General features: G+C 49.1%; 1 protein-coding gene across 5 annotated transcripts in view; it reads left to right on the top strand.

Moving 5' to 3' along the window:
• Positions 1–15414, top strand: part of GABRA5 (gamma-aminobutyric acid type A receptor subunit alpha5) — a 65948-nt gene that overhangs the window by 43156 nt on the left and 7378 nt on the right. For all 5 annotated transcript variants that reach the window (XM_033099918.1, XM_033099915.1, XM_033099917.1 and 2 more), the window contains 2 exons: positions 12396–12539; positions 15029–15181. In XM_033099918.1, the coding sequence (XP_032955809.1) occupies positions 12396–12539; positions 15029–15181 (297 nt within the window). The remainder of the gene's footprint in view (positions 1–12395; positions 12540–15028; positions 15182–15414) is intronic.

Consider the following 15414-nt stretch of genomic DNA (forward strand, 5'->3'; position numbering starts at 1 on the left):
AACACCCTTCCCATCTGGCAACCGTCAAAATGTTGTCTGTATCTATGAGCTTGTTTTGGTTTTGTTTGTTTATTTCTTTTGTTTTCAAGATTCCACACATAAGTGAAATCATAAGTTATTTGTCTTTCTGTCTGACTTCTTTCACTTAGCGTAATACCCTCTAGGTCCATCCACGTTATTGCGGATGTCAAGAGTTCATTCTTTTTTTATGGCTGAGTAATATTCCATTGTGTATATGTACCACCTCTTCTTTATCTAGTCATCTGTCAACAGACACACAAGTTGCCTCCACATCTTGGCTGTTGTAAATAATGCTGCATTAAACATAGGGATGCATATGCCTTTTCGAATTAGTGTTTTAGGTTTCTTTGAATAAATACCCAGAAGTGGGATTACTAGTTCCTACTTTGTCTTTTTTATAGCCTTTGTTTTAAAGTCTATTTTGTCTTACAAATATTGCTACCCCAGCTTTTTTGTTTGTTTTTTTCCCATTTTCATGAAATATCTTTTTCCCATCGCTTTACTGTTAATCTGTGTGTGCCTTTCAATCTGAGGTGAGTCTCTTGTAGACAGCATACACAAGGGTCTTGTTTTCTTATCCATTCAGCCACTCTATGTCTTCTGATTGGAGCATTTAATCCATTTACATTGAAAGTAATTATTGATAAATATATAGTTATTGCCATTCTATTATTCATATTTTTAGTTTTTCTTCTTCTTTTTAAAGAAGTCCCTTTAAACTTTCATGTTACTGGTTTGGTGGTGATGAACTCCTTTAGCTTTTTCTTGTGTGGGACATTTAAATGTATTTTTTAATTTCCTTAAGATATCCCCTTGTGACTTCTGGCTTGTTTAGGTATGTGATATTTAATTTTCAATAATTTGGAGATTTTCCTGCATCTTTATGTTACTGATTTTTAACTTAATTCCATTATAATCAGAGAACACTGGCTGTATGACTTCAGTTCTTTCACAGTTTTTGAGGTTTTGTCAGAAGATCCAGAATATGATCCCGGTGAGTGTGGAAGTCTAGATTCTCCACTCTCTGTGCTGGCTTGCGCTGGGGGGCAGTTTTCCTGTGGTATTTAACTGGAGTAGAACAGGTATTGTCTAAAAATTTTCTGTCTTGATAGGCTGACCTTCCCTGGTCCTTTGGCTAGAGAGAGCACAGGTGTTTTTTTTCTTGTTCCTGTTTTTTTGTCTATGCCCATTGACATTTCCAGGTTGCCAGCTTCTTCAGCTCCAAGTCTGGGATGTATAAGGAAAAAACAAAATCAGAGGACTCACCAGTGGCTCATCCTTGGGTATGAAGGTGCCAAGACTTGTCTGCTTCATTTTCTCTATCTTTCAGCTTCTTCCTGTGTTTATTTTATATACTGGGGGTGCCAAAAAAATGTATACACATAACTTGTATTCATTTCTTGTTATCAGTATATATCATTACAATTTTAATACAGTTTTTTCCTTTCTTAAAATGTGTATACATTTTTTTGGGCTCCCACTGTATACTATCCAGTGTTTCTAGTTGTATTTAGTAGGAAGAATAGGAGAAAACACATCTCCATTTTTCTGGAAGCAGAAGTCCCCCTAGATGTGTTTTGTTATTATTTACTCTTCCTGGGGCTTGTCGAACCTCTTGAGTCTCTAAATTTATCTTTCACCAAATTTGAAGCATTTTGACCATTATTTTTTCTAATTTTTTTGTTCCATCCTCTCTTTTCCATGTGGATTCTAGTTATATGAATTGGACCTTTTTACATAATACTTCAGATCCCCAGGGGTCTATTCATTGTTTTTTAAATTGTGTTTTCCCTCTATTCTTTACATTAGATTATTTCTATTGCTCTGTCCTCAAGTTCACTGACTCTTCTGTCATTTCTAATCTGCTGTCAATCTCACATAGTAATTTTTTTTAATTTAGTATATTTGCCAGTTTTAGAATTTGTATTTGTTTTTAAAAATAGTGTCAATGTCTCGGCTAATATTTACTCTTAGTTTTTTTTATCACAGTAATTTTTTATTACAAAACATTACATTTTTTCCTTTACACCCTTAAAGCATGGCCATAATAGCCGCTTTAAAATCCTCCTATGCTGAATCCAGGATCTGATTCCTCTTGGGGTCATTTTGCATTGATTGTATTTTCTGTTGAGTATGGGACATTTTTTTCCTGTTTCTTTTACATTTAATAATTTTGAATTCGTTGGTGGATATTTCAGGTTACATTGTGAGACTATGAATTCTGTTAAATTTAGAGTGTTCTTTATTTTTTTAGCCCGTTAACTTGACTGAAGAAAATCTCAAACTCTGCCTTTCCTGTGGTGGGCAAGAACTGGCATGACAGGTGGTTCCCTTACCTTAGTTGGGCTAGTGGGATTATGCTTTGTGTGTGCATAAATCAGGAGTGAGTTAGACATCTGGGGAGAGTTGACACACTTCCGGATGCATCAGATTTGGGGCTCCTTCTTCATAACACTTTCCTTCTTGGACTTTTCCTTACACCTCACTTTCCAGCTGTGCTGCTTTGATAGCTCCCGACTCTTTGTTTTGGTTCTTTGAGCCTGTGACACAGATGGGTCTATCTGAGCTTTCGTCACCTCACAGCTGTTTAAGTGAAAAGCCATTCCTTTCTTCCAACTCCCTCCAGACTCCTGTTTTGTCCATGCTCCAGTGGCTTCAAGCAGTTGTTTTTTATATGGTGTCCAGAATAATAGTTGTTACCTAGTAACAGCCATTCTGCCATGGCTGGTGGGGGAACTTCTTTTGACTCCAAGGGTTTCCTTTTATGTTACTTCTAGCATTCCAAAGAGATATTTGGAATTAGGAGAAGTAAGAATGTGTGATGAGCCAAAAGTTAGGTTGGATGGAAACAATCCTTTTTTTTTTTCCTCCCCTAACTGTGACCTTCCAATGGCACAAAGGGATAAATCACATTTCTTTGGGCAAAGCGGTACAATGAAAAGGAACTCTTGCCAGGAATTATTTAAATTACCTGCTGCCACAAGGTAGCTGTACTTCGGACAAAACCTTCAAAAGAGCTCTAAGGCACTTCATTTGGGAATTGCTAAATCCCTGAAACACATTGAATTTTTCATGTCCCCAAGACAAAAATGATTTGTTTAACTTAAGATCATGCCCTTCTTTCTACACAGAAATTGTGCTCTTGAATTGATCAAAGACAAAACGCTAAAAATGAGATTGTTATTTTTTTCAGCATTAGTTAAATAAGTTCAAATGACTGCGATGTTCAGATTTAATAACAGTGGTGTGCAGAGCAGGCAGTAGAAAAGCAATTTGGGGGTTAGGATAATATGTGACCCTCTAATCCTCCTTCGTTAAGATCTCATATTCAACAGCCGACCAGCTGCAGTTAAATCATTTTTCACATTCAAAGCTAAAATACACATCTGATAGGATCTCATCATTTCTTCATTCTATCAAACCAAATAAGATCAATTAGTGTGTATATCTGTATAATTTATTGAGATCTTGACTTCTATGCCAAATTTCTTTTTATCTGCTTGATATTTTGAAGATTGGTTTGATTTAGATATTGGTCGTTTCTTTGCATTTGCTGTTGGTATCATTACTGTGCTATACAAAGCACTTAGAAGGCTTGTCTTCATGGGTCATGTTTGTATACAGTTGACCAAGAGCTAGAAAACTGCACAAACTTCACCTTTCCTCAACTTATATGGTTTCAGCTCAGGACATAATAATTTTAAGAGAAGGAATGTCATTCAATTAAGTGTTTTTCTTTCTTGTATTTCATTGTTTTGTTTTGGATTTATTAAAAATAGCTGCTCAGCCAAGGAGTTTACTTGTAGCACGGACATCTGAGTGTGCAGAGGCTAAATGTGATAGCACAATGAGGTTCAAATTATCCAATCCGACAGTTCTCTGCTATTAGGAGACAAAGCAATGCAAATAGGTACCATTATTCTAATGAGCCATGTGCTCTGGTTTCTCTAATGCATAACTGAATTAACAGGCATTTGTGTTATTGCTGTCTCTACTCTCGAGAATTCAAGCAAATGTTGAAATTAACCCTGGCTTATAGAGGAATGTTTCCTACTCTGTTTGGAAATTCCTTAAAGATAATGGCATGGCTTACATGTGGAAGACAAGTCAAAACGATTTAGAAAAGAAAACTTAACTTCTTTGTGTTCATTTTATTTTTGGAGTGATGCATTAAGATTAGATTAAGTTATAAGACAACATCTGGGTTCATGAAAATACATACTAAATTCAACATGGACGCTGCTTTGGGTAAATGGAGAGAATTTCAGGAAATCGGGTGAATCTTACTGTAGTACTACCTGAGCATTCCAGCGTGTGGAATTCTGACTGACTGTGCACTAGTCAGGCCCAGCCTGTAACAACTCGGCGTGAGAGTGGGGACCTCGAATGCAGGGCTCGGAGCGTTACAGTCTGTGGTCTTTGGAGCGCACTGAGGTTGTGTCTGAGTTTAGATGGCTTAGCTAACCTTGGTTACTATTTAACAGATGCATTGTTCTCCGTTCTGTGCGTTACTATTTAACAGATGTGCGTTCTCCGTTCTGCTAGAAGCAGTGAGAACCTCAGAGGCACGGACTGTGCTCTGCTCCCAGGGAGCTGATGATGGACACGTTAGATAATTAGGTTGAAGACCCTTGTGCAGCTCAAAGCCACTTAGAATTCCCAGGTGGGGTGATATTTTGAACTGAACCGGGAAGGGTTGGAGTAGAAGAAGGTGAAACTGAAATAAGGACAAAGCACATGACTGGGGAGCAGGGAGTGGCGGTGTTGAGCACCGGAGGGGCAGTGCCAGGGTGGCGTTACAAGCCAGGTAGGACGGGCTTTAAATACGAAAGGAGTGAGCAGAGCCGGTGAGGTGACGTTCTGGAGCAGCGGAGGATATGAACTCGGATTCTGAGCTCAGGAAGTGCCTTGAAGCACTAGAAGTGATAAGAGCTGGAGAGATGTGACAAGAGCTATAGGATAAAGAGGGACACTAGTCAAAGGTGACATCACAATTCTAAGCCCAGGCGACATGGGAAATCCTATTTTCCATGAGGAAACCGGAAGGACCTGGAAGGAACTGCTGGTGTGAAGGTAAACCAGTTAGTCAGTGTGTGGGGTTAGGAGGTTACAGAGGGTGTGCCCGGAACACGCCTGGCCTCTTGCCTGCTCCGCGGTCCTTTCCACCAGGGACGGGCACAGTCCTTTGCCCTCTGTACTGATGTGGTCCCACCTCAGTCCATAGATACTGAGAGCGCGATCGTCACTCTCCGTGAGACCAGTCAGGGCAGTGACCCCATGTAATTTTACAAACGTAGCCGTGGGTGCTAATGGGCCCCGACTAGCAGACCTTAAACCTCTTGGGCGGTTGTGTTGGTGACAGGGCACCTCTGTGACCTGTTCATTTCTATCTATGGCGGACGGCACCCACCTTCCACTTAATTCTGGGCAGAGCCCTCCGATCTCATTGTACCTGCTGGGTTGGAATCAGACATCCTGGGTGTCCTGCAGGTCATTATGGATGACGTCCGCCCACGTTTATATTTCACAAAGTTCCTAACCTAGCTGATGCGGGTGGAGTGTCACGTATTAACTGGTTTTTCAGGTCAGGACACTGAGGCAGGGGAGAGGGAGGGGCCTGCAGAAGGTCATGCGGGTGATGGGGGATGAGTCTCCTGACGCTGTTACGCTGCTCGTTCCCACCCCCGGCTTTAGAAGGGAGAGGAAAGCTGAGGACATGCGTGTCACAGAACTCGAATCCTGTATGTTTCCTGATCCCCACAATTGCCATTATCGATTGTGCCTGACCTGCAGTTCTTCTGACACCGTAGGTAATGGGCGCAGAGGAAAACCGCCTCCCTGCCTGGTTACGGCCAGTTCCTGGGTGTCCACACAGCCTATCACATACGGCTGACGAGGGACCCTCACACACTGGGTTTGCTTGTGACCCAGTGAGAAGGTGAACTCAGTAGAAAGGTTTTTAGCTAAGACTCGATTTGACACCAAGCACAAATCCTTCCCAGCAGAAGGTTATGTTCCTTACAGCTACTATTTGCTAAGCACCCACTGTGTGTCAGGCACATGCCATGTTCTTGGCTCTGGTGATTACACTTTGCCCTCACAGTGCCCCTAGGAGATGGGGGGTTATGTCCCCCAATCTGCAGATGGGGAAATAGAGGCTGAGAATGGAAATGGGTTTTTGAAGGTCAGAGTCATGCACCATAGTTCGCTCGTAGTTGGGCAAAACAACATTGCTCCCGAAAGGCCTTATAAATCAGGGGTGGAGAGAGCGCTGGCCACGTCCTATGCAGAATGAGGGCAGACAGAAAGTGTCAGCCCCCGGGAAGGAGCGGCTCGGAAGGCGGTGATAAATCCCCAAGTCCGTTAGGAGGGACAGCGTCTCGGCCCTTCCTGCCTGGCTTGGCTGATGGATGGTCCGCGGGAGGTGAGGATTATGGTTCCGGAGCTTTCCGTCATGACAAAGGACAGCAGAAAACCTGATTGCCTTGTTTACTGTTGTCCCTGGCTCAGAGATTGATGGCACACCACTGACACAAAGAGAAGTATTTAGTGTTGCTAAACCCTGGAGCTGAAACGCACACGCGTGGTCATTTATTCCCTGCCCTTAGTTAGACGAGCACAACCCGGCAATGCTGAGCCCACCCGGGAGCCCCTCTCCCTCAGTATCAGCGCTATTAACACCATCAATATCCACGGAGCATCCAATGTGGACCATGTGAAAAACAAGAGGATGTGAATTCTTGGCATGCATCTGAAGTGACATTCATACATCAATTTGTAACTCCAGGGAGCTTCGATTTAGTTACGATTATTATTTTATCGGGTCCTCACTGTAAGATGAGTATTATTATCCACACCCACTACCACCTGTACCATCGACAATGGAGAAGGACGCTAGGAGGACACAGGCCAGTGAGCCTGCCAGCCTCCCCCCAGCCAGGGACCCTGTGGCACCGACATGCTTTCCTGGTCCATGCACCGCAGAGCCCAGGGGGCACCATCTGTAACTGTGGGCCACCCCAGTCCCCCGTGGAAATTGGTGCCCAGTCATGCAGTCAGGAGAGTGGACGGAGGAGGGTCCATGCCCCCTCAGGCCTGTCCCAGCCCCACACCGCTCTCGGGGTCTCTACCAGCCATGAGTGCCGTCTGCACCCAGAGGAGGGCCCTGCACCCCACACCTCTGCTACTCTCCGTGTGTCGGAGGTCCCCCTCTCCCCAGTCTCTGCCCTCTTCGTCCTTGAGCACCGAGTGGATAGCCCCACGGGGGACACTGCTTCCTGTGCTCTGTGCTCAGACCCATGTCTGTGGTCAATACGACAGACCCCCTGAGGTTGGAGCTCCCTATAAGCTCAGGATTGGCATTTTCCACCCGACTCACATGCCCCAAGGGTGGTGGGTGCCCCCTTGCTTCTCCTGGTCAGGGGCCATACTCACAGCTGCCCTGTGGATTGGGAGACGGGATGGAGGTGTTCACGGGAAGTCTGCAGCCCTCCTCACTGTGGACGTGGCCACCGGGGGAGGCCAGCCTCACAGTGCAACTGCTGTCTGTCCCCAGCAAGAGGCAAGTAGGTGAGGGGGAAGCCACCAGACAGTGCACAGGACAGCAGGTTCGGAAGCTCCGGAGCCTTCGGGGGACAGTGGGAAGCCAGGCGGTGCTGCCTTGTCACCCGCTACCGCCTGCTGCACAGTCACTCCGCGGCTGCCCATGCCCACGGCCTTGAACTGTTCAGCATCGCGCAGCACTTCCAGAATAGGAAGAAGGCAGAATCTCACTGTCATTTATGTGGGACTCAGGGAGCCACCAGAGCCCAGCAGAGGCCCCACGGCACTTATGACCAGACGTGCAGAAGGCAGCTTGCTGAGGTGGGGAGTGCCAACAGCCCCCCTGCCCTCATCACCCTGAGCCACACAGCTTCCCCGGACAGCAGGGAAATTACCAGAGAGCACACTTGTGTCAGGACGGTACCAGGCCTGCTCATGTGAAAAATTCACTTCTGGATTGCCTGAGGCTTGAAAGCAGAAGGCCATGTTGATTTATAAACACATGACAGGAGTACCACTCAACACCCACCTGCAGTACAAGCTACACGTGTGTCCATGGTACCACCCACTGCTGTGGTGGGGGTCTGCTGTAGTTACTGTTAGTCCACACCTTGCTAACAAGCACTCAAATATCAGAATCATATCACTGATTTGTTTGGTTATGGCCCCACCCTCACCGAGCAACCGTCTGCTAAGTGGCCCGAGTGGCCCTGGCTCGGGAACAGGGAGCCCTGGTTAATGGAAAAGAGTGTTGAGTATCACACATCTGGGCGGAAACTTCCAGCAAAAAATGGTTCATTGGAAAAGATTTCAGTATGGAAGGCTGTTCTGTATCTGTCTCATTCTATCGATGGTGATGCTATCGGCTAGGAATGCCTGGGGCTCCCCTGGGTCCCTACCAGTCCCCTGGGCCCCTACCAGTCCCCTGGGCCCCTACTACTCAGACAGGCCCCCCCCCCCAACCCCATCCCCACCGCCCACAGCCACTGTCGTGTCTGCACCAGCCCTTGTTCTTATTCTGACTGCAGGATGCGTTTCAGCAACAACCATCAGGGAACTTTGGGATAACAAGGTTTGTTACTCACAGGTCCTGGAGGGTACACTGCACCCCCGGGGCCACACAGTGAGGTCACAAGTGAGAGAGAGAGAGAGAGAGAGAGAGAGAGAGAGAGAGAGAGAGAGAGCGAGAGGGAGACAAAGGGAGAGAGAGGAAGAGAGAGGGAGAGAGACAGGAAGCACACGCAGACCTGGGTCTCTGTTTTTATTGGGGTCGAGGTTGGGGTCCCTAGAGTGTCACGGATTCGCTCTTTATTGGCGAATTTAAGACCTGAAAGCAGGAATTAAATCACGGGGGGACATGCAGGGTCACTCAGATAGTTATCTGGGTCACCCAGGGCTTTCTGAAAGAGGAACTCTGGGCAGGTCGGCCTGGCTCTTTTCTGGTTGTGCAGCTGTCAATAATTTATTGGAGATGGATGTGTCGGAAGCGGCTGCCTGGGCCATCAAAGCGTAATGTCAGGCATTGACACTACAATCAAAAAACCTTTTGTCACACGTTTACACCTGACCTACACACACAGAGAGACACATCCTGTCCATTACTAAAAAGACTCAATGCCATGAGGTGTCCTGTCTCCCGAGTCTACAGTCTCCATTCAGTTCAGTTCCAACAGCAATCTCAGCAGCTTTTCAAGGAAGCCTGACGAGCTGACCGTAAGAGGCACCAGGGTGAGCAGCCAGGGGCCCCTGAAGAAGGAAAGGGAGACCCTCGCTTTTCCAGCTGTTGGTGTCTTCTAAAGTCTGTGCAGCTAAGCCGGGTGGAGTGGAATGGGGTAAGAAAAGGGGCAGGGCAGAGAACCTGCGCAGGATAGAAAGCACACTTGGCCTTGGCAGATCATGCCCTCCATGTGAGTGGGTGGGAGGGAAGGCGGAATGGTCTCTATGGCAACACAGAAAACCACACCGAGAAAATGCGATCAGGTACTTATGTGCAAAACTACACAGAAGTCAAGTCCTGGAGATTAGGCCCTAAGGGTGAGAGAGGCAATGCCTAAGGCCTGGACCTAGGGACAGGGCGGGCCTCGGAAATAAGACGTGGAAAAATTAAAAGATGGATACATTGACTAAGTGCAAGTAATGTGCATCAAAAAAGAAAAAAGCATGAACAAAGCGAAATTGCCACCAACTTGAAGAAGATATTTGCAACACACAGGACAACAAGCATGTGTGTCAGAATGTATAAAGAAAACAGGAATCAAGTGGGAAAAAACGATTTCACAAAGAAGACATAGGCAAAGCCAAAAATTACCTCGTTTACTGCCTCCTGCCCAGAGGTAACACTACAAAGCAGTCCGAGCACCGATTCTCGTAAAATTCCTCGTGGGGAGGAAGTCATGCGTGGAGGACCTTGGAGCTTCTGGCATTTTCCTCTGTGTTAAGCTCAGTGGTGTACACACGTGGTTGCTTTATTGTTTTCAACTGTCATGAATACTCTTTTGCACTAAAGCAAGGATAAGGGTAGCAATGTGCATTAGCAAAGAAACTTCCAGACTTTCTGGCAGCACTTTGTCATTTGACAGACCATTCTGTCTTCTTCCTGTCGAGACCTCTGATCTGAGCGTATCCTTTTGCTTGTAAGACCCAACAGGAGGGCTATTTCAGGGGCTCCTTCACAGTACCCTGGGCCAGCCCGCCTGGAGGAGAGTCCCAGAGTGTGCTGTCCCACTAGGACATGCCTACCCGGCCAGCACTGGCACACCTCTGCAGCTCACCCCCGCTGCAGTGACTTTTGCCGTTAGGGCCCCGGTCTGCTGGAGCAGCTGGAAGTGAAGCACGTAGCTTTGTTGGCCCAGTGTCGGGTGCTGGATGTAACGTATGTGCAGATTCCCGGGCTGGGCTACCTTCAGGGTCTCAAGACACAATTGCAATAGGTGACCTTTTTGGTTCCTTAAAGCAAACTGGGTTTGGGCCTCACCTGTTCTGTGGAACCTCTCTTGCCTAGGTGGTAGACGCCACTAGGTTGCGTGCACAGTCCTGCAGCCAGGGACATGGGTCTCCAGGACAGGATGTGCCCTCCCACCGCAGTGGCTACTGCTGAGGTGGCTGAGCTGTCCCCTCCCCACCTGCTCAAACATGAGACTCTGCAGCACACTAGGAAGTCACACTCCACCCTCCTCCCCAGAGGACCTCACCAGTGGTGCTTCGGGTGACATCTGCATGCTGCTGACTTAGAAGTCACAGCCTCACCCAGGCAATTCACTGATTTGCTTAGACCTCCAGTGTCCTCCTGGCTACTTCAGAGTAAAAGTCAAGCCCTTCCAGTGGCCTTGAGGCCCTGTTTTATCTGGGCCTCGCCTCTGCCCTTATAGCCACACTGCCGCCTGGCTTCTCTCTGCCTCAGGACCTTGGCACCTGCAGCACGCTTTCCTGCCACACCGTTGCTCCTGACAGCACGTGGGTCTCCTGAGTTAGGCCTTCCCAGACGCCCCCATTACTATCGAGCTGCTTCTATCTTCATAGCTTATCTTCCTCCATAGCACCGACGGCCACCTCACCGGTTACCTGTCTTACGCGTATTTGTCCCCAGCCTGTAGCACACAGACTTCCGTCTCTGTTCTCCATCCGCCTGAGTTTTCTATTGCTGCCCTGATAAGGCATGACAAGCGTAGCAGTCTGACAGCACCGGTTTGTTAACTAACCTTATTGTGGTCATTGTTTCGCAGTGTATACATGTGTCAAATCACTATACAATGTTAAATGTCAATTATAGCTCCATAAAGCTGGATAAAAAGGAAACAATAAAATAACACATTTGTTGTCTCACAGTTCTATAGGAAAGAACAGTGGGTCTGCGTTTCTCTTCTCTGGGCCTCAGAGGCCGGAAGCAGTGTCAGCAGGATTGCGTTCTTTCTGGGGGCGAGTCCACGTCCAGCGTCACCTGGTTGTTGGCAGGACTCATTTGCATGTGGCTGTAGGGTTGAGGTCCTGGTTTCCTTGCTGGCTGTCACCTGGGGGTCATTTTCACCTTCTAGGCTGCCCGCACGCCTTGGCTCGAGGCCCCTTCCTCCCTCTGTGAGGCCCGCATGGTGGTTGTGTGCATTTCTAATGCTTTGCATTTTTCTGAGCTGTGTCTGTCTGGCTCCAAATGGAGAAAGTTCTCTGTTTTTAAGGTCTCAAGGGATTATACCGGACCCACTGGGATAACACAGGATAATCTCCTGACTATAAGCCCATAGCCTGAATTCCACGGCAGTGGCTTTTGCCTTGGAATGTAACAATTCCAGGCAGTAACATTCACAGGCGTGACTGCAGGGGCCAGAGCCCTGCCTGCCACACCACCTTCCCACGAGGACAGCATGGGACAACAGGACGAGTGGCTGTTGTGAAGGTGGGCCTTAGACTGGCTGGTGAAGTCTGATGCTGCCCCAAGTGCTGTACACGTTGTCACTACGGAGCTTATGTCGCCATAGCAGGAGCCCTGAGCAGTACGTGCTGTGACTGCCCCATCCCCCGGTGGAAGAACTGAGGCACTGAGCATACGTGACTTGCCCAGTGCCAGGCACTGTGGTCCCAGGGCCCACGCAACAGTGACCCCAAAGAGAAAATACATGCCAGACAGTGCTGGACACTGGTTTCTGAGCCTAGAAACTGGGACCTTTAGAAACAGGAAGGACTTGAACTGGGGTGGCCTCTGCCGGGTCTCACCACCATGCACACTCCGGCATTTAACTTTGACTTTGCAATCATCTCTCTTGCTTCTTTTATAAACACCTTTGTTTGTGTCAGGCTGCGGATGATGCCATGTTGGTGTCACTTTCTGTCTCCCTATACAGATGCGTATCCTAATTCCGAAGTCGTCTACGTCTGGACCAACGACACCACCAAGTCGGTGGTGGTGGCAGAAGATGGCTCCAGGCTGAACCAGTACCACCTGATGGGGCAGACGGTGGGCACGGAGAACATCAGCACCAGCACGGGTGAGGCCCGGCGCCCACAGCGCCACCCTCTCCGGGAGCCCGGGGCTCCGGTCCCAGCCAGCGCCACCCACGCACATGCCATCCTGCCCACCTGCACTCCCCTTACGCTCTTGGGCCAGCTGTTGGGCAGTGCTGGCAGCCAGGAGCCCTCTGAGCCAGCCCCCTCCCTGTAGCTGCGCTCCAAGACACCAGCTGCAGTGGCCCGCAGCATTAAGGGCCATGCAAGGTATTAATCTGCGGTGCGTTTGCCCTCGTGACCGTGAGGGCTGCTCTGCCCGGAGGCCGCGTGGACCTGCTTATGTAACACAGCCCCTGCCCTTAGCCCTGAGACAGAGAGGCGGGAGTCGCTACAGGAAAGGTCGCCGGTTTCCTGCAAATACTCCCATTCACCTGCTCCCCTACTTCCTGCTTTGAACATTTCAGAGATTTCCCTGGGGTTGAGCTTCAGAAAGTACAAGCCAGCACATAGAAATAGCCGAGGCCTTACAAGAAATAGCAGCTGCTGCCACGCCCACTTGTGCAAAATGGGTGGGTGTCCAAAGGGACGAAATGCGTCCCCTTCCTCAGCTGCGGGGTGTGTCCTCTGACACCTCCCAGCCACAGGAGGCCCAGCTCTAATGGTCATGGTCACAGAGCATGGCTGTGACCAGGGCAGGGGACTTCGGACTCCAAGAGTCTCCGTTGGCAGAGGAGAAATGCAGCGTAACAGGATGGAGTGAGCCCTATTACAGCTTGAGTTCTAACCCCCAAAGGACACCCTGGGGGAGCTGCTGGTCAGCACCCCTCTTTGTCAGCGCCACCAACCCCCAGAGCTACAGGAAGCTCACAGCCTGTCAGCGTTGCCTCCTGTCCCACTGGTGCTGGGTGTCCTGGGGACAACGGAGAGAGCATGGCAGGGCTGGGAGGAGAGTATGATGGCCTCCCTTTTGGTTACTATGTTGCATGCAAAGGAAGAGGGACAAGTGCTGATTTTATGGGTGCTAAGGTGGCGTGGCAGAAGCCGGGAAGAAGAATTGTGATATTCCAGCTTGGTGCTGTTTCATGTAGTTCTTTAAATTTTTATAAACGATGTTTCTATCCCTATTTACATTCTATAAAGATGGTCTTTTCTTTTTCCCATTGTCAGATATCACTACCCTCCATTCAAAACTGAAACAAATTGAAAGAACAGCAACAACAAAGAGTTTAAAGTAGGACAGTAATTTCAAACCTTGCTGCAAAGAGAGGCAGGCACCTCCCCTCCCCACCGAGTTAAGGAGACTCAGATGCGGTCGTCATGACGACCAGTCCTACACATGTCTCAGCCCCTTTGTGTCCCTGCTTTCTTCTGCTGGGAGGGACAGGTGGAGCCCGCTGGCCCTCTCAGCTGCTCTCAGCTGCCTGGGGCTCGGGTATGACCCGCCACAGCCTGGCACAGGCCCTGCTGAGAACCGTGGTCTCCTTTTCTGTAGGGGGCAGATTTACCACATGTGAGCCCAGTGGTTCCTGGCATCTCTGACGTTTGGCAGGCTCTGAGAAAAGGCACGAGGGACACCCTCAGCTGAGCTCTGGGCTCTGATTGCAGCAGCAAGCTTCCTCAGAGCTGTGCTCCCAATGTCCCAGCGCTCTGCCCACACAGCTGCAGCCCACCCCCGAGTACATGGCCCACCTGGGTCTGCTTTAGTGGGGGCCCCACACCTGTTCGCCCAGTTCTCAGGTCAGCAGGCTCCGTGGTCACACCACCCACTCCTTGCAACTCAGCCAAAGACCTCTGGTGGACTCTGCCTCTACTTCTCAAACCATCCTTCGCATCTCCCAGAGAGATGCAAATTAAGGTGACAACAGACAGCCCCCCCCCCCAGCCCGAGGCTCCTTACCAGTTCACCATCAAGGCAGCTTCGTTCTCCGCGATGAACGGGAGGTCCCCCAGCGCTTCCCACACAGCCAGGCAGATCCAGAGCAGGCACTGGGGCATGGCCCAGGAAATGCCCCCAGCTCCCTGCAGGCGGAAGGGAGGAGCTGCCAGGACCCTCGGCCTCCTGCGGCTGCTGTGCCACCTCAGCTGGGCCAGGCAGAGCCTGTGGGGCCGTGGTCGCTTGCTCCTTGGAGCTCTCCCTGAGTGGGACGTGGGGCGAAAACCCTCCACCATACAGGGCTGCGTGATCCCGAGTTGTATCTGCAGAGGCTAAATCCTGAAATCCTGATGGCAGTGCAGTGACGGGGGCAGGTGGAGAGAGGCACAGATTGTGATGGGGGATTAGGAAAACATGCAAATCTGACTTTCCCCAGGAAAAGCATCGCCAGCAAAGGCTCTTCAGAGGCTGGAGGTCACAAGACTTGCTCATAAAATGACCGTTAAGGATTCCATGCACCCTTCATCGTCTCCTTCCTCCAAACCATACAGATAAATACTTGTCCAATGGGAAGGTGGAGAGAAGCCAGGCTGGGGACACCTCTGATAGGGGACAGTAGGATTTTAGGTGGCTGACTGTAAACTTGGTCATTTGCAGGTGAATACACCATCATGACAGCTCACTTCCACCTGAAGAGGAAGATCGGGTACTTTGTCATCCAGACCTACCTTCCCTGCATAATGACCGTGATCTTGTCACAGGTCTCCTTTTGGCTGAACCGAGAATCCGTCCCAGCCAGGACAGTGTTTGGTGAGTGTCCCCAAGCCAGGCCTGGACTGGTGCTTCCAACCACCCGCAACACAGCAGCCTCTAAACTCTGAGAGCTGCCTGCCTGTTCTTTGTCCTGGAAAGCAAAGGGACCAGCTAGGTAAGACCTCACTGGGAACGGTGGGGGCTGGCCCTCTGAACCAGGTTTTAGGGTATCACGCGTGTCTGCTTGATCACGGTTTCCGGTTTGAAAAGCCTTTTGCTGGTAGCCTTTT

This window comes from Rhinolophus ferrumequinum, chromosome 28, assembly GCF_004115265.2.
Source record: "Rhinolophus ferrumequinum isolate MPI-CBG mRhiFer1 chromosome 28, mRhiFer1_v1.p, whole genome shotgun sequence".
In the NCBI taxonomy this organism is placed as follows: Eukaryota; Metazoa; Chordata; class Mammalia; order Chiroptera; family Rhinolophidae; genus Rhinolophus; species Rhinolophus ferrumequinum.